Genomic DNA, 26,297 nt, shown 5'->3' on the forward strand with positions numbered 1-26,297 from the left:
CTTTCTTTTTTTTGTATTGGCTCGCTCGACTAGAACTCTAGGGAAGACGGGCTTGATAGAGAGAGAGAGCAGTGCGGCCAGATACATTTTAGGCGCTGCAGCATATTAAATATGATAAATAGTGTTTCCGCGTGAGAAATACAATGTGTGGCGGGAGTGCATGCATGACAAAAGACTGAAAGCCCGGCTATTATCAGCGGCCCCAAAACACTACCGGCCCACGGGGAAAAGTACTGACTCCCTCGATTGCCACTTCGCTACTCTCATCATCACCTCAATTCTGGCGACGAAGCTTGTTGTGTTGTCATAGTGATGAGTAAAGTAACGACTGCGTCTGTCACGTGACATCTACCGGTAAGCAAAAAAAACTTTAGCGTGTTCAATCTGCACCATAGAACTGTCTTAAACAGACTATCTGACGGGTTTTAGAAGATTAAATACAACCCGAAACTAAAAAACAGAGCAGGCCTTTATTAGAGACAGGCGTTTATTTACCCAAACCTGTCGTCACACCAGGCGTCTAAAAGAGACATGCGTCTATTTGGGACTCGGCTATTATTTGAAGTTTTACGGTACATCAATGTACTATGGCTTTACTATCTGATACAACCACAGTGCTTGCCGTCATTCCTTTACCATATTTAGCTGGCTACACGGGACCACTTGCTTTATATAAATCTATACATTTTGTATTTTATTTTATTTAGTTCACTTAAAGGGGCATAGCGTGAAAATCTGACTTTTTCCATGTGTAAGTGCTATAATTGGGTCCCCAGTGCTTCTATCAACCTAGATTAGATCGTTCAGATTTCGGCTGTTTTGTGAGGTAGGTAGCAAGGGCCATTACAATAATTAAGGCCCTTAATGGGGCACTCCACATTTTTTGAAAATAGGCTCATTTTCCAGCTACCATAGAGTTAAACATATGATTATTACCGTTTTGGAATCCATTCAGCCGATCTCTGGGTCTGGCGGTACCACTTTAGCAAAGCTTAGAATACTCCATTGAATCTGATTAGACCATTAGCATCACGCTCAAAAATGGCCAAAGAGTTTCAATATTTTTCTTATTTAAAACTTCACACTTCTGTAGTTACATCGTGTACTAAGCAGTCCCTCCAGAAAAACGCGATTGTGCGATCGCACGATTTATTGCATAATCAACCAAAGTCCGCATATTTATGCGGGGCTGCATTTTTTCCAAATTTGACGTACTTTCGCCGCATTAATTATAGATTTCCGCGCACAAAATATGCGGGGCTTGCATGATTTCATAATCCCTGCATTTTCGTAGCAAAAAGTCATATATATATTAGCAGAAAGTTGAAAAATGTTGCATTTACTTCACACAAGCGCAGCCGTGTCCTCTGTTGCCATGGGAACTTTATGAAGTGACGTGATTATGTGACGTGAACATCATTGCAGCTTTAGCAAGTTTCCGAATTTTTTTGCAAGTTCCGCAATTTTTGCAAATTCCCGCAATTCCATCGCATAAATATTCCGCATATTCCATCGCATTTTTTAAGAAAACGTGCCGCAAAATCGAGGATTTTTGCCCGCAACAATCACAAAAAAACTCTAAGACAGACGGAAAAATAAAAGTTGCGATTTTCTAGGCCGATATGGCTAGGAACTAGATAGGTTAGTTAGGCAGTTTTCATGTAAACTACTGGTTATGGACTTTTAATGCTTATTTTAACATTAAAAGTCTGATATTAATGATATTATGCAATGCCTGAAAATAGTCCCCTTGGTAACTTTTAATAGCTGGGGACAATTTTCGGGCACTGCGTAATATCATTGCACCTGCTGCAGCCATGGAACGACAGCAAAGTCCTTGGTTATAATGCCGGAATGAGAGTATAGTTCCTAGCCATATCTGAATAGACAATCTCAACTTTTAGTGGACGATGTAACTACAGAAGAGTCAAGTTTTAAATAGGAAATATATCGAAACTCTTTTTTAGCGCAATGCTAATGGTCTAATCAGATTCAATGGATTATGCTAAGCTATGCTAAAAGTGGTACTGCCAGAACTGGAGATCAGCTGAATGGATTCCAAAACGATAAAAATCAAATGTTTAATTGTAGGGGAGCTGGGAAAATGAGCACATTTTCAAATAAAGAGGATTGTCCCTTTAATTTGCACTATCCAACCATTGAGAGAGAGGGAGAGAGAGAGAGAGAGAGAGAGAGAGAGAGAGAGAGAGAGAGAGAGACTTTGACTTTTAAAAACCTTTTATTCCACAACACTAGATCAAGGTAAAATGTTTCATATAGCCATTAGCCGTGTACACACACTTACAAATATAAACACAAAAAAAACACACATTCATTTAACCACATAAAAAAATAATAATAATAATAAAAAAAAAACATAAAAAAAATGACACACAGCAGGATTATACTGAAACATTGTGCCGATCCTAAGAGAGAGAGAGAGAGAGAGAGAGAGAGAGAGAGAGAGAGAGAGAGAGAGAGAGAGAGAGAGAAAGAGAGAAAATAATTGACAACATTTCATCGGCTCATTTGCATTTTAAAGGAAACACCCAAAAACGGCACACTTTTGCTCAGGCTTAAAAAGTGCCGATTTTAACATGCTATAATTCATTATCTGTGGAGTATTTTGAGCTAAAACTTCACATATGCACTCTGAGGACACCAAATATTTATTTTACATCTTTAAAAAAATCTCATAATATGACCCCTTTAAAAAATCTACTGCATTCACTTACCAATTTTGTATGTAAAATTTGTCATATATACTGTATGTGCAGTAGACTCCCTCACATAAAGCTATCTGTGAGTTTCTTGATGTTATCTGTTGTATCGCAATGAATACAAAACAATATTTCTTTCGATATTGATGTGTTTGCCCAAGAGTCCAAGTAGAAATATAATTATATTTCATCAAAGACTATCCCCCCATTCTGCATAAAACATATATCGGATCACACCCAGGAGCCTGTAACTATAGTAACGTCTTCTCAATCAATACTGTGTCATCGGTGATGATTGGTGGCAGATGGAGGACAGGGGTGGATTCCCCACGAGATCAAAGACATATTACTAAAGCTCAGGCAAACACACACAGTTCAACAACTAACCATTTTGTCTAAACACACACACACAAACAAAGTGTAGTTCTGCTATTTATTGCTCTGATAGATATCAGGCAGCTGTCATAGGCATTACCAAAGGTCATTATTGTAGTTCCTCTCTCGATAACTGTTAAAGGTGCATTTCAAGAAAAATGTCCACTTTGCATTTTACCACAAAAACAATTTATTGTTAAGGTAAACTTTTTCAAGAAAATTTGAATCTAAACAGTAAAGGCAGTACAACAAATACTGCTGTGAAATATAATTCACTATTTCAATTATTATTTTTTCACATTACAATAGCAATTTTTAACTATGGTTAATATAATTTTTATAGATTTTATTAATGTTTGTTTGTACTGTTTTAATGCTATTTAATACCAATAAACACTATTTAATTGTTTAATACACATTGTTTGTGTGCATTGACTTAACAGATGCAAATTTAGATTTAATAAATTATGAAAATATCCTACTTTGAATAAATTCTGTAGAAGTTGATTTTTAGATCATGTTAACTAATGTAGTTAACTAATGGAAACCTATTGCATTTTGCATCACAGCGCAATCAAATCATAATGATCTTACAAGTATTGACCTCATTTTTCATACATTTCTTATTCCTTACGTTTTGTTTTGGGGGTGGATTATGATCTCGAGTAAATTTTACTTTTGATCAAATAGTCCACTTCATTGAATTGACCTTAACCGGACCGCTGTCCAAAGGACTGTCTTTCAAAACTGAGAGCATCTGTTTCTTTGTTTCTCAAATGTTTTTTCTGCTATGATGTCACAGAGTTCAGTTCTGAAGGGAATCCCTCCCTTTATTGATTGGTTAGGGTTGTCTTTCTTACTTTCTTTCTTTGAATTCAAACAAGGTATTGACTTTATGTAGTCTGCTATCACATATGATAATGAGAATAGACAAGCAGCACACACATAAACAGAGGCTTACGCACATGCAAGCTCAATCACACATTTACACACTTGTATATATACACACACATACACAATGACATCTATTGACTTTCTTCTCAGAAATACAATAGCTCCATCTTTCTCTGGCCGGTTTTGTATAGACTGCAGCAGGGCTAATTACGGTCTCTCATTTTCAATCGAGTAAGAAGATGAGCCGACAGAAGATGACAGAGACAAGAACCAAAAAGAAACGAAAAAAGCTTGCGACAGAAATAACAAAAGAAAAGTGAAGAAGAGAACACGAGACTATTTGAGACTGAATTTATTCAATGCTCGAACCAATATCATTTACATCCCCTGACACTTTATATTCGTACAGAACTACAAAAGCGTTGAATACAGCACTTGTATTATACTGTGTGTGAATAGAGGACAGTATGAACAGAACTAAATGATCATGCCCTTAGGCTGTAATGTTATTTGAAAAAATAACTATAATAATAATGCTTTAATAAAATGTATGATTTATAACTAATTTACTATCATTGACACAAGAACGTTTTCAGGTGCCTTTGTCTATAATGAAAGTCACTCGGCGCAAACAAATCTTTTATTTTGTTCCTTAAAAGATTATAAAAGTCATTTGAATGACACAAGGGTGCGTTAATGAAGACTTTGTACGAGTAATTACAATAATTAATAATATTTACAAAGCTCATATTCACAATTACATATTCTCTAAAGAGTATCCAACAAAGAAGAAGAATTTTAATGTAACCTTAATACAAAAAGAAAAACGCTGAAAAATAAATGTTAAATATTTATCAACATAGTTTTGTATAAGATACAAAATGTAGGGTTAACAAATGGACATCTGACTTCTTTAAAGCCAGTGAAATATCAGTGAGAGAGAGAAAGAGAGAGAGACCGCACAAAGACAGCATTCATTCGCTTTCTAAAAAGAAACACAGAAGACAAATAATAAATGCTGATTTCTATTCATAGAGTGAAAGAGGAAGACGGCCACAAGGACACAACTGGTGGCTTCAAGCATGTTCTTTATTATTGCTTATGTAAATATAGAAATCCTTTAAAGAGACAAAAAGACCAAGAGATTGTACTTTGTGTCATAAGAGCGTGGACACACTTAATGTATTTAATCCATCATCTCAAAACATTGTGCTGTTATGTATATAATGTATATAAGTGTTCTGTTTAAACATTAATGTGGATTTTTGCATGTGTGTAAAAGTTTCTTAGTTTATATTCAATAAAAATGTGATGGAAGACATAGCTTTACAACTTAAAGGGATCATATTTAGGGGTGTACTGATAAATCGGCCGATGATGCTTGCTATGCTTCTCAATCAATTATGGTGAAATCATAATTTTATCGCAGTTGATCCATGATCCGTACAGATCACGACCCACGGTTCGGCTTGCATGCGATTCGCAGAATACTACGCACACTTAAATAGGAAAACTTTATAATTTGAATAGAGCAATGAAAAACAATGTAATTTTCACTTTATGTGGAGCGACCATTTATGCTGCATCTCCTTCCCGAAGCACCCTCCGTCTATTTGTGAGCGCGCATTTAAGTGCACTCAAAAGTGCACACACGGAGAGATGCGTTTCAAAAAGCAAGCGAGAAATAAAATCTTTCTGCTCTTGACAGGACACAGTACTCTTTTTCTAATACAAGCATTTGTTTATGTGTTTAAAAATATGTATAGATTAGAGGCAGAAACCAGGTCCATGCTTATCTTAAAGGTCCCATAGCATGAAAATCTGATTTTTTTATATTTAAGTGCTACAATTGGGTCCCCAGTGCTTCTATCAACCTAGAAAACATGAAGAAGATCAACCCAGTACCTTAATTTTGGTAAACCATTCTCTGCAAGCACATGAAAAATTTGCTCATTGAAATTTGGCTCCCCTTATGATGTCATAAGGCGATCTTATTATAATAATACCACCCCTTAATCTGCACTATCCAACCATGGCACTGCCATTTAGTGTAGAGAGAAAGAGAGAGAGAGAATAAATCATTGACAGCACAATCGAGTTTCAATTTCAACAAACCATCATCAATGTGATCAGTGTTTGGATTTTAAAGGACACACCCAAAACTGCACATTTTTGCTCACACCTACAAAGTGGCAATTTTAATATGCTATTATAAATTATCTGTCGGGCATTTTGAGCTTAAACTTAACATATGTGACCCGTCACAAAAACCAGTGACACAAGTCGGCAGCACAACTTTCGAGATAATGAGAAACAAAGTTTTTTTTTTCAAAATTTGTGATTTTCGTTTTATTGCAGAAACTGCTAGTTGAGATCACGAAGAAGCCTCTCCATGTTTCAGATAGCAGTTTTTGTATATTTAAAAGCGTACATTTTGAGGTTGAAATCGGCTTGTTTTTCCGGAAATTCTAGCGTACAGCGGGGGGCGTCATTGTCTGTGTACTGGATAAGCGGGAACAGCGTGGCTCCTTAATAGGGATAGCTTGCCCAAAAATTAAAATAATGTAATTAATGACTCCTCTCATGTCCAGTAATAAAAACATCATCAAAGTACTTTAAAGGCTTTAAACGAAGCTCGGGCGCACAAAACAAAAGAAAAAAAAAAGAAGCTGGGGTGGAACAGATAACAGTCAGCCACGTCGTATGTTAGCCGCGTCACTGGCTAGTTCGACTTTACCTAATTTCGACTCGCTCCTGCGGTACTTTGACGTCATCTGTCTGTCAGTTCTTGCAGCACAGCATGAAGTCAAACACACACAAAAAAGCCACAAAGAGATCGTTGAATTCGTTATATAATTGGCTACATGTTTTGTCTATCAATATTTACCATGAAGTCATTGGCTGATGGAGGAACGAGCAAGCGATTGGTTCCATCCCTAAAGGACGTTACGCTTTCGATGGCGCTGTTTGGATGATCTATTATACTACCTCCCTATTTTAAATACAAACTTTGAAGGCGGGTTCATGTGTTTACTGGAATGTAAATTTCCGGAGTGTAATCTCATATACCCTTACATGTTACGATGTAAATAGTCCTCAGATTGTATATTATATTCTATTACCAGACGTTCATGCGAAATCTGAAGTAAACAGTAGACTATGGGGCGGTTTCCCGGACCAGGATTAGCTTAATCCAGGACTAGGCCTTTGTTTAATTAGAAAATATAGCTAGTTTTAACAAACATGCCTTACTAAAAACATTACCTGTGTGCATTTTGAGGTAAAACAAAGTGCACTGATGTATTTTAAGATATGTAAGTGCAAGTTGTTTTCAGTTTGGAGAGCTCTTAAAAGTGTTTAAGTCTAGGACTAGTCTAATCCCTGTCGGGAAACCGCCCCTATATGTCTATATTTCACGGATTATATGCATTTGTGGACAGAAATGGTCATTGGATGATTCACACATCTGAAACAGACTGGATTTGAGTTGTGATCAACACAAAGGTAAAAAATCCTGTTTATTTTTGCATGTTGTCACCCGGACTTCTGTCACAAAATACTACATATGATGCTAGAACATCTGTATCTCAAAACGGCTTTACAGCTTAACTAAATGAGCCCTTATTGTCTCTCCCAGCAGGGAAAAGTGTTAACTTTTCTTTCTTTATTTTCTCGGCTTTCTCAGTGTTCTCGGTGTTACATTCAAATGGCCACAACTTCTCCAAATCTTATCAGATTTCCATGTGTTACACATCATTGGAAAGCTTTTTGCACTTTCAGAATCTGTGAATAACTCAAAATGCCCCAGATCCAACTTGTGCCCCTACTTTCCGTGACTGGTCACATATGTACTCTGGGGACACCAAAGACTTATTTTACATCTTAAAAAAGTCTTGTGACATGGGACCTTTAAAGGGACAGTAACATCAATGAATCTACTTACTGTAAGTCTGCATCATTAATGTTAACCAAACAACCCAAGACAAAAAGAAATTGATCCGAAAATGATCCAATCCATCCCTCAAAAACCGTAAGGTGATCCGAACCGTGAGTTATAGCACTTGGAAAAGTCAGATTTTCATAAATTTTCTTAACTCTGATTTTTCTGAACTCTGATTAGTAGTACACTAAAAATTAAAATGATGAGGGTTTTCTGTGGTTTTATAGGTTAATTTAATCTAATGTCTGAGTTTCATATTTTAACAACCTACTTGTACAATTTTCAGAGTGTGCCTTCACAGTATTCACTAAGTCACCATAGTGCTCTGAATTATTTCCAGTTTCTACCTATAGCTCATGAATACTTTCTCTCATAGTTTCCGTCTTGCCCTCTTTGCCTCCTGCATATTAAAACATTTGATTCTCTCTACCTTCCTTCCTCTCTGTCCTTTTTTTAGACAGAGGACATATTCGCAAGCCAATAAACAATCTTCTCTGTGTGTTTATGGATGGGTGTTTGTCAGAAAAGCGTGGAGTCAGCAGAGTCAGGGATGACACCTTGTGAGCGGACGGAAAGACGCAAGCTGAATTCTCAACAGAGATGCAGAGCAGGAATGGGTGAAACTGGGAGAACGGGTTACTATATAGGAGTCTAGGGTGACAAACGGCAATAACTACCAGAGGTGAAGCGTTGATTTTATCCTATGGTTATGGTTTGTTTACGGCTCAACACCAACTGAGCCGTTTACTTACTCTCATGTCATACCAGATGTATACAACTTCCTTTCTTCTGCTGAACACAAAGGATTTTTTTATTAAAATGCTTTCATGTTATCTTCTTATTTGGGGGTCAATAAAGCAAAGCTCAAAAACCACACACATCCATCATTAAAATGATCCAAATGACTTAAAAGGGACACTAGACTTTTTTGGAAATTATGCTCATTTTCCAGCTCCCCTAGAGTTAAATATTTGATTTTTACAGTTTTGGAATCCATTCAGCTGATCTGACGCTACCACTTTTAGCATAATCCTTTGAATCTGATCAGACCATTAGCATCGCACCTAAAAAAATAACCAAAGAGTTTAAAAAATTTTCTTATTTAAGACTTGACTCTTCTGTAGTTACACCATGTACCAAGACCAACAGAAAATTAAAAGTTGCGATTTTCTAGGCCGATATGTCTAGGAACTATACTCTCAAACTAACGTAATAATCAAGGACTTTGCTGCTGTAACATGGCTGCACGAGGGGCAAGGATATTACGTAGTGCCCGAAAATAGTCCCCTGCTATTGAAAGATACTAAGGGGACTATTTTCGGCTGCTGTGTAATATCACTGCGCATCGTGCAGCCATATTACAGCTGCAAAGTCCTTGATTATTACGCCAGAATGAGAGTATAGTCCCTATCCAAACCTGACCAGAAAATCGCACATTTTAATTTTCTTTCGGTCTTAGTACACAATGTAACTACAGAAGAGTCAAGTTTTTAATAGGAAAAATATTGCGATGCTAATGGTCTAATCAGATTCTATAGATTATGCTAAGCTATGCTAAAAGTGGTAGCGCCAGACCCGGAGATCAGCTGAATGGATTCCAAAACGGTAAAAATCAAATGTTTAACTCTAGGGGACCTGGTAGTGTCCCTTTAAGTGAGTTAATATAGGTCTTCAGAAGTGAAACAATATGTTTGTCCAAAGAAAAATTATATTTTAAGCTTATTTAGTGAGCGATATGTCGTGTATTAATGTAAAGTAGTGCGATAATGTAGAGTCTCATTGTTTTTTGGTGTCTCTTGACTAGTTTGGTTTAAGTTTGTTATTAGATATGGTTAAAAGGGGGTATGGCTCCAAAAGATGATAACCGCACAAGATGTCAGCGGCCATTTTTAAGATATTTTGGCTTTATTTTTTTATAATAGATCATTGTACATATTTTTTACGGTCTATGATTTGCATGATCTGCTTGTTTGCATAGATATGTTGGGTATTGGTCAATTATTAAGCTTTAAATATTAAGCTTAAAATAGATTAGACATTAACAACGTGCCAATGTTTCCCAAGCATTGGAGTCTAACTATGGGTTATATGGTATTCAAATGATGAATCTGGTGTTTGAATATCAAAACAACAACTTTGGACTTGACTTAACCAATCATATTTTAGAGTCAAAACAGTACACATAACAAGGGCAGGTGAAAAGTGGCTAAGAGAAGACTAGAAGATAAAACGGTATTCATGTCATTCTCTACGACAAGATCTGCGAGGTTTTTAAGCCCTTAATGGAGAGGTAAGAAGGAAGAGGGGGCTTATCATGTGTCTAACATCCATCCATAACATCCACACCTCTACAGGAAAAGGGGTTGGGGAGGGCAGCGTGTGTGTTTGTGTGCGTGCTGTCTGCCTGACTGTCTTAAGGGAAACTGACTGTTTTACAGCAGCTTATCTCGCTCAGTCAGATAAAAGCCGAATAGAAGTCTCGTTTATTTTATTCGGAGAAACTTTATCGCATCGCATCTATCCATCCGCATGCTACCCGTCTGCACAACCGCACTGCAAACATTGACGCACTGATACACTCAACAGGAGTCATAAACGGGTCATGATGCTATAGGGATTGGAGTAGCGAGATCTTTTCGTCTGAAAACAAGATGACTCTTGTTTCGTCTAGACGGGATCATTCATTTATGCGTCTCTGAACCGCACAGGCTTCGGGTCATGAAAAAAAGATGTCGGATTGCTCTTGTTTCATTCAGTATCTCAACCACTTAACATGCTAACCTGTCACTTAGCACCTCACAATCAGCTAATCGCTTAGCATAGCATAGCCTACAGAACCTCTCTTTGTGAAATAATCGCTAAGCAAACTCTACACAACTGGTATAAAGCTCTCAACAAACAAGTCATGTTAGCTTTATTGTAGTTTTGTTTGCTATAGCACATTCAACAATGTTTAGCCAGACAAAATTATTTTAGGACAGATTGCTTAGCCTATACTTTAATGGTTAACTACATTTCCAAATGCATTATTGTTTGGTATTATTTACCATTTTGATTTTAAAGTTTGAAGTTTAAACATTCCTGAACCACATGGCAACTTATTAACATATCTAGGATCATAAGATGGCTGCACAGAATATCTTTCGTAAAAAGTGAATTAACAAAGATGCTAACTCTGCCTATTACTTTTCCCATTCAAGACTTAAACTTAAGTCAATTTTCCATTGTGTGGTATGACCCGCCTCAACACCATGCGGTTCGGCTGGCTTTACTTTGTCTCGGTTTGCTTTTCCATTGCAGTTTAGTGTCGCTTAGAGTGGATGCGATTATAGACTTATCAGTACAGTTGCAGGATCTCTACTACCGTGACATTATTGTAAATGCGAAGTCGCTAGTAGTGACGATTCTCTCTGACCAATCAGTGATCTGCAATGTTTACAGTTAGTATCAGTATACTAAAAAACTAGAAAATACATTTCTTTGACCAAAAAATGTTTGTTCTAAATATATGCTAAATAAATTTTGTAGAAAGTAAAGCTTAATTCAATATATTTTAGAATTTTAAAATATATTTAGTTGTAACCTTCATATATTAACATCAGGCGAAACAAATACATTTCTAATTTTACAACCCATACAGCAAAAATAGATATTTCTCCTCGCCAAAATATAAAAGTATGTATAAAATATAAAGTTATAAGTATATTTTTGCAGTTGAAAATACATTTATTTTTAACCTTTTCAAACCTGTTGTTTACAGATTTGTGACGGTTTCATCAGATGCACCGTGCACGTGCGGAACTTTACTTTCGGTTTCAGTTTTTTTAATGGTCTGAGTTGTTAAACTGAACTCTTGAACAAATACCTCGTCGAAAATAACAAATGTTTTTTTTATATATATAATCTATGTGTTGTTTATTTTGCTTGTTATATAAATGAACTACTTTGAAAGGACTTTGCTGTTATTTATTCTTGGCAGAGTTTACCGGAAGTTACATGTTGACCATGAAAGACGCTTGTTTATGTTGTTACTGCTGAAACTGTCTATATAATATAAAAGCTTTAAAATGTATTTATTTTTAAATGTCCAAAAAATGGCCAAAAAATATTTTGGTGAAAAATACATTTTTGTAAACATATTTTAAAAATGTTGGTATATTTTGAAATATATTTAAAATTATATTTGAAAAAATATATATTTTGCCTTGTGGGGTACTATCCAATGCAAAAGCACCATTACATTGCAACAGGGTTTTCCAAACTAGGGTTTGCGAATCCCTGGTGGTTTGCAGAGGAATTTGGGGTGGTTCGTGAAAAAAATGAATTCATTTATTACAATTTAGTCATAAAATGTAAATAAATAATTTTAATTGATTATAATATATATATATATATATATATATATATATATATATATATATATATATATATATATATATATATATATATATATATATATATATATATATATATATATATTTTTTTTTTATTATGTGCATTATGTCTAATATGCATGTCATGACTTTTACACAACACTACAATATATCAGAAAACTGAAAACTCAGGCAAAAATTGACAGATTTTATTAATCAATAAAAGAAAATTACCGGATGAAGGTCAATAACAAGTAATAGTAACAAAAACTATGTAAATATAAAACTTTAAAATGGATTTAAAAAATTTAAGTTAAACATGCAAATGTGTTATTACAACTATTATTATTTACTTAAAAGTTCAGGGGTACTTTAAGTAAAGAATTTAGGTCAAGAGAGTTTGGCCGACAAAAACGTTTGAAAACCCCTGCATTACAAAATAGATCGTTCTGTTCCTGGACGCTGATTGGTCAACACAGTGTTTAGATGCCACAAAACAATCAGTTGCATCACAAAACTCCCCATACCACATAGGTTTTTAAACCCAGTTGTTTGTCGCACGGTGCAAAATGGGGTGCAAACTATAATTTGTCTGTTGTGGTAAACAAAATACTGTTCAGTGCAGTTAATGACCAGCACCACCCCCCGTGGCAAAACTTTACAATAAGGTTAGCTAACCGGATCTTACAATGAACAATACTTCTACTGCATTTATTTTTCTTAGTTTGTGTTAATAATCAGCATTTATAACATTTTTAAAATAAAAAGTCGTAACTGTTAACATTAGTTAGTTAATGCACAACGAACTAACATGAACATTTGTACTTGCAATAACTAACATTTACAAATAATATTAAATGCTCTAAAACTATATTGCTCATTGTAAGTTCATGCTAGCTTAGCTAATACATTTACAATGCTAACAAATTGTGAATTGCAAAACTTCACTTGGCCTGTAGATTTAAAGCTGACATAACACAAGACGTTTTTGCCAATCTAATGTTAATCTTGCTTATATATAGAGTGGTATTTCATCATTCATATGTCCAAAGAGTCTTTCGTTTAGTCAAATTTATAAAAGAAAAAACAGCCTTTTTGGCGTAAAAGGTCGAACACTTGAAGGCGTGCGGTAGGCAGAGCTGAAGAGTTACGAGTACGCGCAGCTTCAGATACTAGTTTTGGATTTACAGCCGACATATATGGAAATCAAACTTTAAAAAAACTTTTTTTTTAAATAACCAGCTTTATATTAGAAATATGATCCAGAATCCGATACTTATTCAGTAATGGACGAACAGGAACAATAGCAGCAACAATTACAGCAGGACGTCTCTAACAGGTAATTAATCCTTGCTTGTTTATCCGCTATTTTAATAAAAAAGCAACATAATCCAGTTTTTAACTGCATTTGCCCGTTTTAAAAGGTGTAAATGTTGTAAATGCAGTACAAAGGGATGTTTTCGGTGTTGTTAACATTACATGCACGTATGCGTGATTGCAAACAAAACAAACACGTGAGATTTTGAATTACTTATGCCTGTGGTTGTGACTCCTAAACGGGGTCTTTTAAAGTTTTGACCGCTCCAATAGTTGTAAAAATTTGGAAAATCCGGCGTCAAACTGAACCTTGTTTGTAAAGCAGTCCTCTCCGAAATGCAGCCGGGGAACAATTATGACTGTTACGAATGTTGTCTTACGAGAGGGAAAGCTAAATAAGGTTTTCTTCTCATTACACCCAAAAACACACTTATTTTGTCGAACTATCTTGCTAAAACAAAGTTGTCGCATGCTGTGCACTGATACTGGTGACTTCTACTGGACGGAGCAAAGCTAATGCGCATTCTCGCTCTCACTGGACGTGCAGGGCAGGCGTGCTTTTCTGGGGGTAAAGGCCCATAAAAGGAATATGGGGTCAATCAGTCGTAACGGATACCCCCATTTGAAAAAAACTCTTGTAGGAAAAAGGAAGCGTGAGTTTGGCTCAGAAATACTCTGTTACAAGCTCAACGGCTTTTTTGACACTTTGCTTATGTTAAGCATGAGGACTACAACTCTTAAACTGTGTTAATAAGTCAGAATGCATGAAATAGCATTAAACCTCCCCTTTAAGACTTAATACATGTTTAATATATACAGCCTGATAGGAGGCACAAAGCTGTGAGGTAGAAGTCATACCATGAAAAACATCCGCCTCTGATTTGGACAAATGTAATTAAGTGTTATCATAATGTCCACTGCATGCTACACATTAACCTCATGGAGTACAACTGCAGCTCATTTGTACTGACTGAATGTACTAAACCGCCATTGCCTCAGCTAAGAAGCAACTCAATACACTACAAGCTCTACAACGCAATACATTTACATTTATGCATTTGGCAGACGCTTTTATCTGACGTGACTTTACAAGGTATACATTTTTTATCAGCATGCGTGTTCCCTGAGTTCGAACGCATGCCCTTTTGAACTGTTAACACAATGCTTAACCACGGAGATGTACAGGATTATTAGGTTCAGCATGATGCCATTTTGTCTTAAAACAGAGACAAATATGGAGTGTATCAGACAAAGTGTTTTTTACACAGTAGGAGACTCACTATTGAATCATGTGGGTACTTTCTACTGACTCTTCATGACTCATGACCCAATACATTTGTAAGGATGTCTCACAAAGATCCTTGAACGTAACATTCTTTTATTAAACTAAACATTTTGTTTGTGCATTCTGCTCAATAAATGCTCGTGTTTATTTAGTGCTATCAAAACAATAAAGAAATAAAGTGCTGGCCACGACTTGTTAGGCAATAAAATAAAACACCCTTTGAGCTTAAGACAGTGTATGTGTGCTTCTAACTTGAGATCACATATGGCGAGACATCACTGTTCATACAGAGGAATACAATTGTATGTGTGTGTGTGTGCGCGTGTGTGTGTGTGTTTCTTTTTTGCAATGTGCTACAGGTGATTAAGCAGTTCACTCATGCACACCAGTGTAAACCATCTGCTTGGAAACATAATCCAATTCAGATAACACAAAGGTGAAATCTGACCAACACTAAATTCTTAATACAATCATAAAAAATAATAATGCCTTTCCTAGAACCATTTGATCTTATTTCTTCTTAGCGATTTAGTCTGAAAATCATTTAAAATGTAAACATTAAGTTGTTCACAGAATATTATTAAAAACTAACTGCTGGTGGACGGGTATACAGTAATACAATAACAATGTTTAATCTCACAGTCTATTAGGGATAAATTAGGATAGGCCTGATCTAACCAGCGGCAACAGTTTTGACTTTCACACCCCATATAAAAGACTTTCTGCCAACCTTTGAATGTATCCGAAAACCCCTTTGAAACATGATGACAGGCTTTCTTCAAAACACATGACCTAATGGGACAATATATCTTCCCTCTTTTCAGTTATGCTCTCTGCACAAATGGACCGCAACAAAGAGAAGGATTAAGACATCACGTTCAAAGAGCCATATTTTAACCTATTGTTTGCTATGGATAAAGCGTGAGCGAAACTTGACTCTGTAAAGGTTACACGATCCCAATGTTTTCTCAGCACTGTACAAAACATACTAAAACATATACAGTTATGTAGTAAATCTCTTTAAGAGGATTAGAGATCAAACGAAATCGTGCTAATACTCAAAAGGAAATGTATACATGCATACAATTATCAGGCTTTGCTCTTAAAAATAAAGGTGATTAAGTGGTTTTTAGCAGTGATGTCATAGAAAAACCATTTTTGGCTTCCCAAAGGACCTTTTAGTTTAGTAAATATTATTTACCCTTTAATAGTCTTAAAGTTTTTTTATGGAACATCGGCCTTCCAAATTAACACACAGTTTCACTTAAAACAAGAGATTAAGGGCGAAAATGGGAAAAATATTTATTTTGACGATCTTTATTTACTGTTTTTCTAAATATACTTATGGGGTGCTCACAAAAGAAAATAGCTACACCCTAAAAAATAAAAGTTTGTTGAGAAAAATGGTTCCTCTATGGCAGGGGTCTCCAACCTTTTTGTGAGCAAGGGCTACCACAATGGATAAAACACTCTGGAGGGCTCCTTTTTTGATATAGTCTACTCAAAACTTTTTATTTTGTTAATATGTTTTATTATTGTTAATAAGCTTATATAAAAATACGTAATAAATAAATATTTAAATTGAGGATATTAATAAAATGTACTTTGGTAGGCAACCTGGTGCACGCGGGCACTATGTTGGAGACCACTGCTCTATGCCATCATTGCAAAGAACCTTTTCAGCAATATATTTGTAAGAGGAGCAACAAAGAAGATGGGAAACCAGGGGTCAGGGGGCATTTTTAAAAGTTAAACTACTTTAAACTTAACAAGCTTGAGACATGTCACAACATTAAAAGACATCCATTTGCCACATGTGTACCTTCAGTGACCATCATCTAAAAATAGTGCAGAAGGAACACTTTCAGAATAGTTTTTCATTTATTCCTATAAATATCTTTGTTGGTTTGTAAGGTTATTAAGAACCTTTAACATCCAGAGAACCATTCTGCTGCATTTAAGAACCATAACTGGTTCTTCTAGCATCTAAGAACCATATTTACAACCGTTATTGTTAAGAATGTAAGTAAGCTTGTACAGGAAAAAGTAAATTATGTATTTGTCCTTGTCCAGCACAACGCAGCATGAACAAATCCAAGTGGACAAACAAGAACACTTTGTGCAAATGACTGTGAAAGTGCATAATGGATCACAAGTGACCAATGCCCATGCGCTCACATAATAGAGTATCTGGAAAATTGATTTGTGTCACGTAAACGCGAGGATCAAATGAGATTGAACAGGACAGGCGTGCATTGGTCTTCAAAGAATGGCCATTACATTTTGACCACGAAAAATGTACAAGCTGATGTGTATTCACGGGACTAATGCTTTGTGACGGAGCTGTTGCGTCCAATTAGAAGACGAGGACGCGCTTCGACAGTCGATAACGTTAAATGACATCTTATTTGTGGGATAAATAAAATGTGGTAAAGTTTTCGTAAAGAAAGCACACAGATCAGATTTTGTACTTGTTGCTTCGGATCTTGAAACGATTCAAGAGGCTTGAGTTTGTCAAGGGCGCAGCAGCAACATAACGGGACGCTCTGTTCCTCTTTCCAGCTCTCTTTCAATACAATCTGCCTCAGTTTTTAAACATTTCCACATCAAAGCAGTTCGTATTGCTTAATGTAAAAGAAGAACAACTTTTTTCACCTATTAAAAAGCATGAACCATAAAAAGGTTAAATGCATAAATAATTAAAGTAGCTCAATTGGTAGAGCATTATGTAAGATAAAAGTGGAAAATATTATTTTAAAGAGCCTTTAAAGCGCATAATGCAGTCAAAAAGTATTCTTTAATACATAAACGGTTGAAAGCTACACTTGAAAATATCATTAAACTAACCTTGCGTTGGTACAGTCGTTGTACAGGGCTTCAAAGTCCTTTCTGGAAATGAGTTTGCATCTGTTCACACCGGGTTGAATGGCACCAAGTCCGCGCAACACGCGCACCTGCTCCACAGTGCACACCACCGGGTTTATATCCAAACGCTTCAGTTTCGTATACACGGTGTGCAATCCGCCAACGAGGTGCTTCAGAAAAAGGTCGAATACTTGAGGGAGACAAATGAGCTCCTGGCCGTCAACATTAAAAGAAGCGACTTTCACCCCGTGCACATCCACGATTTTGCACTCACTGGCCGCCGCGCCACCCGGGTGCGTCGCGTTCAGTGAGCTGATCAGTCTCGGAGAGTCCATGGGACTCGTGAAAAACGGGTCAGTAATGAAGAGTTTACCGGACACCGCAGAAGTCCCGGAGTGCACCGGAAGAGTCGCAGGAACGGCCATGGTGGTCGTTACAATTTACTTTCCCAACGTGTTGTATCAGACCCTCTATATTCTTATCATACCCTTGCCCCACACGTTCGCACTCTTTTCAGTGTTCAGATCGCAAACTGACACCACCGATCTGTGCGCGTCTCTTTACCCGTGTGAAAAACGGAGTTTCTCGGTGCGCGTGGCCCCGCCTCTTACTGGAGAATGATGTTTGGATTTGCCAACCACATGTGCTTCAATTCATGGGGAAAGACTTGACTGGAGGAGGAGAAATAAGAGCCCTCCCCTCAGTATTGAGCCTGTCTATCTCAATGATTCAGAAAAACTGATGTGTTCTGTGTTTAGGGACCATTTATACTAAACGAGTAGGATCATATTTATATCCCTCATTTAAAAAAACAGTGAATAGCTCCTGTTTTTCATTCTTATGTTTAATGTGTCTGTCGGTCAGTCTGTCTGTCACACTTTTTCAATCTATACCCACACCATATCTCTCTTTTCATCTGTCACTCTTTTTGCCACACACCTTTTATCTATCTGTCTGTCTGTCTTTTTCAATGCTATCATTCTATCAGGCACTATCTATAACTCTTTTAAAATCTTTCACTCTATCACCCATCTCTTCTTTTCATCTGTTAATCTCTATGCCACACACATGTCTGTCTGTCTGTCTCAATCTATTACACTATCAGCCACATTATCTATCTGTTTTTCCATGTATCGCTCTCTCTGCCACACTCCATCCATCCATTACATCCATATCATCTGTCTATCTTGTTTTTTTTATAAAAACATAGTGAAATGTCCACTCCACATCAGTGTGTAATACACAGCACAGCTCTTTGCTTGCTAACACAGCCCTGTGTATAAACCATGCACAAGTGTCAAGAAAATAACGCATGATCTTTGAGTAAGAGAAGAATCAGCTTTGTCTTTTATAGGTCAGGGTAAGTCAGGTACTCAAGCGTTTGAATGCCATCTGTTCAGCATCATTGTGAAAACACGCTCACACATCTGGATGTGCCTGTGGAAAGACTTCTGTGCGCCCCTCTCCGGGGAGCAACGAGAAATCCTTTGAGAGAAATGCCATAAAAATATCCCACACATGCCTTCGAACACATTTGGGTTCCCACATCCACTTAATCTTCTTCGATCTGAACATCTTCAGAATATGTGGCTAGATAGTTTATTATCTAATAACTGGATGCATTAGGCATTTTGCAAAGAGTAATTTTTCGATGATTGTAAAATGTGATTTTATTATGGCATATACAGTATTTAGATACAATATAATTCAGCTAAAAGCTTTCTTTTTTATTATTCTTTTCTATAATCATACATAAAAAAAGTATTGTACAGACCATGTTGTTAAACAAAGAAGTACACTTTGAGAAAATACACTTCGAGTGTAGCTGGTAAAAGTCTGAAAATGTGTGTGACCTTAATGACATTATGACCCAAATTTACATTTTAGTGTGAAATGTAATTATGACTAGCACAAATGAGAATTTGTGGAAAATGAGACGTGAGTTAATCCATTTCAATCCAATTTAAAGGAGAACATGTACAACTAGTTCCAGATGGACATGCTTCTGTTTAAATGGTCAATGGACAGTAAATTAATAGGACTTCAGTAACTCGCTTTAAAACACTAAAGACTAAAGGAATGACTTCAGTGAGACACCTCGAAATTTAAAGGATGAACAAGAAAAAACAAAAATTGGACAGGATTGCAATGCACCTGCTGACTAAATTGTTGCTTATAACTTTTGTATTATACTGTATTTTATGTAATGTTAACAAGATAGTTAAAGAAAATGTAATTTGGTCCTGAAGGATATACACAAAACAGTTGATTAAATAAAAAATTTAAGGCAGAGAAATTTTTTTTTGACAGTGTAGGCTACTTCAATACAGCTTGAGTGTTAGTTTGTAGTAATAGTAATGGATATATTGTTAAGAGGGATTCGGGCGCAACACAAAACAGAGAGAAAATGTGAAGTTGGTCAAAGTTTTGGCTATGCATCAAATCACTCCAATGGTTTTTAAAAAAATATATTTTAAGTGGAGTCTCACCTCTCTTCTCTTTTCTCCCATTTCTCATTTCAGATGCATTACAGACAGACACGGATCTTTCACTCAGAAAATAAAAGACCAGACGAGGGGCCAGCAGCAAATGGAAAAACAAATGTTGTCAAATAAATTATATGAATTATTACATTTTATCAATTTTAAATCGTAGTTTATGATGAAATTGTTGGTTCAACATTAAAAGGTAAGTTACCTGGTTACCTTAAAATTTTGAGTTAATTCAAATCAATTCATTGTTGAGTTAACTAATTTTTTATGTCAAAGTAACTAAAATTGTATGGGAAAATTGTAACACATTCTGTGTTAGTTTAACTAGACACATCTTTGTGTTATTTATTATTGGAAAAACACATTTTGCATCACTGTGAAGAACAAATTTAAGAACTTTTATTTTTTAGTGTACTAGTGTAATGTTAGCAATGTGAGGATAATGGTTGAATTCTTCAGAAAAGCTTTTGTTGAAAAAATGCATTCTCCAAATGTGCTGTAAATTGGTTTGGATGAAAGCCTCTTACAAATGTGTACATGTGACAAAGCTGTTATAAAAACCTAAAAAATACAGGTGATAATCATTATTTTCTTTAAAAAAAAAAAATAGTATTAGTCAGTCAGCAAGAGATACACTGTAAAAACTGAATGTTGGATCTTAAAGGCGGGGTGCACGATTTTTGAGAAACGCTTTGGAAATCAATTTAAATCTAAACTTAAGACATTCTTCTTTAATAAAGCATTCACGTAAAATGTCCAGTAAATGTACTTATCCCGCAATAGTGCATTTGCCTAGAACAAAGCACTCACACCTCATATGGGTAATATACTTATGCCGCAATAGGTAGCCTGTCTGGAACCGAGCGGATTTTAAACCACAATACTGTATGACACTTGCATTACATGCGAATGGCCCCTACGCTAATAGAATTCTGTTTTTCTCTAACCTGTCTCGTCCTCGACCCTGAGGACAATGAAGCCCTTTTCACACAGATATTCCGTAAGATACACGGGACAGGCATCCCGGACCGTTTGATATTTTATTCATTCACACTGACATGATTACCCGGTCCCAGAAAGCAGTGGTGTCAAAAGTACTCATATTCATTACTCAAGTAAAAGTATAGATACTAGAGTTTAAAAAGACTTTTGTAGAAGTTGAAGTATCAACTCAAGCTTTTTACTCAAGTAAAAGTGAAAAAGTACTGGTTTCAAAACTACTTAAAGTATAAAAGTAAAAGTAATGTAAGGAAAAAAATATCATTACGGAAAAAAGCCTAGGCCGCACCACAGGGGCCTATTGTGCACTACCCTATCTCCTCTAAAAAATGTTTCTTAAGGCCATAATAACTATAGTGTCATATTAAAATGTTAATGTTAAAAAAATGTGGGATGCACTCGGGCCAGGGGTATGCAATGTCAGTCCTGGAGTGCCGATGTCCTGCAAATTTTAGCTCCAACCCTTACAAAACCTTGGCTACCTGTAGTTTCAGGTGACTTTTTCAGGGGCTTTTGATTAGACCTGGAGCTAAACTCTGCAGGACATCGGAACTCCATGTTGCCTACCCCTGCACTAGGCTATATCTGTTTCAACTGCATACGGTATATGCCCATTAAAAATGAACGCATTTTAGTACAATGCAAACAAGTACATTAAAGCAGTGGTTCTCAAACTGGGGGCCGCGAGATGGTGCCAGGGGCCCCAGTTTTATAATATTTCATGAAATACATTACTTTATTATAAATTCTGTGTGATTAAACCTCAGAACAATAAGGCTACTAAACAAAATCAATACATTTGTATAATTTAACATGTTTTGTTTAATTCAAAATTTATGTTTTAGAATGATTTATGTCATAAATTTTTTTGGGGGGGGGGCTGTGAAGGAATCCACTGTACACAAGGGAGGCCGCAAAAAAAATGGTTTCATAACCACTGCATTAAAGAACCTTATATATGTACTACTGAGCATTATATATAAATATTCAAATATTATAATGGTGCAAAAAGTCAAAATTCAGAGCAGGGCCGCTGCTGGCCAAACTTTTACAGTGGTGCCCTCTCTAGTTAAAAAACAACAAACTATAGTATGTGTGTGAGGATAGAAATATGCTATTGTTATCATTTATAATTGTATTTTGACAGCAACACAATCTACAATTACACACATATGCTGAGACAAACAGACCCAGTTCCTGCTGCTGTGAAGGTCATCACACCACTGATCTACTGGCTGTCCTTCAACATGATGCCCAGCCGATACGCGACCAATGACCACCGGCTGAACCAGTTTAATCCGCTTACCCGCTTCCTATCCTTACCGTGTTTATATATAAAAATATATATTAATCTCCCCCAAGGGTTTTTGTCCTTCTAGGAGTTTTTCCCACAGGGTTTTTCTCCTAGGGGTTTTTCATCCCCGGGAGAGTCAGCCAACATTGGCTTAACTTAGCACTTTACTGTATACATTACATTATTACTATGCTCACTCGTACGGTTTATTCTTAGCCGCTGTATTCTACTTCTTATATTATCTATTGATTATTCTGTGTTTTCACCTACATCTACTCATGTAAAGATGCTTTGAAAAATTAACAATTGTGAAAGGCGCTATATAAATAAAATTGAATTGAATTGAATTGAATTGGGAGTCAGGCCGAGTACCAAAACCCACTTGTAGCCAATCAGCAGTAAGGAGCATGTCTACTAACCGACATCGTTGACTGGGTTGTGTATGTGTGGGGCGGGTCTATCAAAAGAAGGGCCAGATTCTATTGGGGATGGGCATGTTTGTTTAGGTGATTTCAAGTGTCAACATTAGCTTTCAGAGATCATGCACCCCGCCTTTAAACAAATTTCTTCAGTTCAAGTTTTCTCACTTGAAGTGAAAAATTGATATAAAGCCTAAATGTTTTAGGTGTTACTAATTTAATTAGTTTTTAAAGTTTTATTTCCTACAATTTTCATTTCAAGAGAGAAAATTTAATATGAAAAAACTAAATTTTTTAAGTGAAGTTATTTGTTTAAGTAAATCTAACTTCACTTTTTACAGTGTAACAAACTGCAGTATTTACATTGTTAAACTGTCTTTCATATGCTGCTACATATGTAACATTTGCTTAATGTCTCCTACACAGCACGTAATGTCAATAAATACTAAATGACTTTAAGGGTATACAGGAGAGCGCAAAAAATCTGGAATTCAGCTTGGACAATTTTGTGATTTACTACCACAAGTGTTTATTCAATGTTCTTGCAACTAAAACGTTTTAATGATTCACACTTGTGGGAAAAAGCCATGATAATACTATGACTAAAGATTAAAACTAAGTCAATCTTTTTGAATGTTTTATAAACTGAGGTGCAAGGCAAAAATGTTTTTCTGTCGTAATAGACAGAGTGCTGAAGATGCTGTCAATGGAGTTAACATTTATGCATTTGGCAGACGCTTTCATCCAAAGTGACTTACAGTGCATTCGATGTATCATTTTTTTAATGTGTGTTTTCTGAACCCTTGACTTTTCACTGCCAACAAAAAAACTTCCTTAAACACAGATGTCAAAATCATGGCTATAGTCTCATAATCTAATGATGAGATTGAGAGCATAAAAGTTTGATTTCAATCATTGATGATTTTACTCAGTCAATTTTAAATATATCAAGGTTATATTTTCACAGAAAGTTCTTTACATTATTTTGTATAATTTTATACAAAAAAAATTAAATCACAAATTGCATTTCTCATTCAGTGTTACATAATTCTCTCTTCACTGCTTCTCAGGTGATTCTCACAATGTTTCCATTCCTTACCACCTATTTTTTATGTCTCTCTTTGTAGAAAATAGATTTTCTCACTTATTGTTAGGATTGTCTGATATATCTTATCATTCCTCCACTGACCTCTCTCATCTCAGTTTTCCTGGCGGACGAGAGGAGTTTCCTCTGAGTTTTCCGAAGACCAGCAACTGTGAGGCTTTAAATCACGAGTGTATCGCTTCTGACTCCTGTTTCAGCTTCAAGTTCATCTCTAAGCTGGAAGGCCAGGTAAGACCTGGCATTGGATTTTATGACTTTCCGTTCATTCTCCATAAAAACCAGAGGGGAAAAAATGCCTGGCCAGGTTTATTTTTTCCGCCATGTTTTAGATATCACTGTCTTGGTAAAAGATGAGAAAAACATTGAGTTCATGGCCTGGAGAAAGTGATATAACCCCAGTCCAGTTATATCACAAAAGACAAGCATCATTTTAAAGGAAAAGTTTAAAAAAAAGAAAATTATGTAATTATTTACTCACCCTCATCCCTCCAAACTGTTCTGTTCCTGTTTTAATAAACCTCTATGCCAAAGTTATAAACTTTGTCTCAATAAATTGTCCCTAGCTGTCACTGGGGCAAATAGTACACGTTTGCACATATTAGTGCCTCAAAGGTACATTTTGGTAGCAAATGTATACATATCTGTACCTAAGTGGTACATAACGGGACCTTTTTATATTCCTTTTTATATAATATTCCTTTCTGACACTTTTAACGCAGCTGAAGTATTCTAAATGTTTTAAAACTCAAACGCACAAATTAAATTAACCAAATGTGCAGTTCAAAGTGTCATTCACTTTGAGGATAGCATTAGTATGAGTGAAGGGAACCTGCTGATTTAAAATCTCACAAGTTTTAGCATTGATTAAGCACTAAAAATCTATTTGACTTCTTCTATCTTCGACGGACCAATGCCATCAGTGCTATCGCTTTAATTAAAAAGGACCAAAAAGTGCTAGAGGTTTTAATTGTGACTATAAATATTTGTTACGCCTGCATTAAACTGAATCGAAAGGACGCAGTATGTACAAAATTATCTTTTTGGCCAACTTGAGAACTTGAGAGTTCCAGTGAATGTTTAATGCATACAAGCATTATCAGGATATAGGCACAAGGCCAAAAATAAAGTGAAGAACTAAAAAATGAACATGAAGGAAAAACTTGATCCATGACATAATGGAGCAAACACCTATATTGCAGCTAAAATTCACGAAAAAATTAATCATACAAAAGAAAAAAAACGTATACCTAAATGTTAAAAGTAAAATGTTATACCTGTACTTAGTTTGCAGCACTTCGACCTCAGGCCTTCGACCTAAATTCATCCCTGTTTAGATCCTAAGAAATGAATGGGGCTAGGCTAAATGCTAACACATTTAGGATGCGCTGTACAAAGATTAAGTGCACGCATTGAAAAAACATAGATATGCATTAATTCGTCTAAGTTGAGGTAGAAACATAAAATATTGAAAAACGTGTTCTTTTCCTTTAACAATAAAAAAAAATTCATGCCCATGAGCCCATGACTGGTCATTTCGGATTTTGTTGGAATTAGGATTGAGTGTTTTTGGTAGTTTTGCATTATGATACGAGCAGTGTTCTAATTGGGGGGGGGGGGTCCCAGACCTCCTATAAGCATTGAGGGACCCCCTATAAAGCACAAAAATAGACATTGGAGGGTCCCCTGGTTTTATTAAAATTCAAATATAACATGAATTTAAAAAAATTCTCATGCTGCGATCCCACAAAGCGATACTGTCCATTATTTGTCCCAATTATATAATAAACTAATCCAAAAGATGACTGTCTGAAATACTCTCAAGAGCGCCTCATGCGGTTTTCTGGGGTAATTGAAAGATTGTTCGATTTAGGATTGGGTTAGGGGCTTTTAAAAAAATATTTATTTCACACTAATTTGAGGGGTAAAATGGTTATGGTTTAAGTAAGGGGTAATTTGGGCTTTCTTTCATTAAAAAATTGATCCAGGACCAACAAAAAATGTTGATCCATGATCACATCTTACTTTGTAACTCTATAATGGTGGGAGTGTGGGGGAGGGTTGGCTAGGGGTCCCCCCATAATCTTTGACATAATTCGAACACTGGATACGAGTGTACATTAGCATGGTTGTTTTGTAATTTTCCTATGGCATTTGAGATTGGTTGAACCTGGAGATGGTGCATGATGTCAGACTTAAAGGAATAGTCTACTCATTTTCAA

At 36.0% G+C, this 26,297-nt stretch overlaps 1 protein-coding gene across 4 annotated transcripts in view; it reads right to left on the reverse strand.

The window, feature by feature from the left end:
• dachb (dachshund b) overlaps nucleotides 1-18,367 on the reverse strand; it is a 54,867-nt gene extending 36,500 nt beyond the window's left edge. For 3 of the 4 annotated variants that reach the window (XM_073866171.1, XM_073866169.1, XM_073866168.1), the window contains exon 1: nucleotides 17,752-18,366. In XM_073866171.1, the coding sequence (XP_073722272.1) occupies nucleotides 17,752-18,194 (443 nt within the window). In that variant the 5' untranslated portion in view covers nucleotides 18,195-18,366. Of the gene's footprint in view, nucleotides 1-17,751 lie in introns of all 4 variants that reach the window. The other variant, XM_073866170.1, reaches the window with a different exon arrangement.
• Between the last annotated feature and the right edge of the window lie 7,930 nt (nucleotides 18,368-26,297).

The sequence above is a fragment of the Misgurnus anguillicaudatus genome, chromosome 3 (assembly GCF_027580225.2).
Source record: "Misgurnus anguillicaudatus chromosome 3, ASM2758022v2, whole genome shotgun sequence".
In the NCBI taxonomy this organism is placed as follows: Eukaryota; Metazoa; Chordata; class Actinopteri; order Cypriniformes; family Cobitidae; genus Misgurnus; species Misgurnus anguillicaudatus.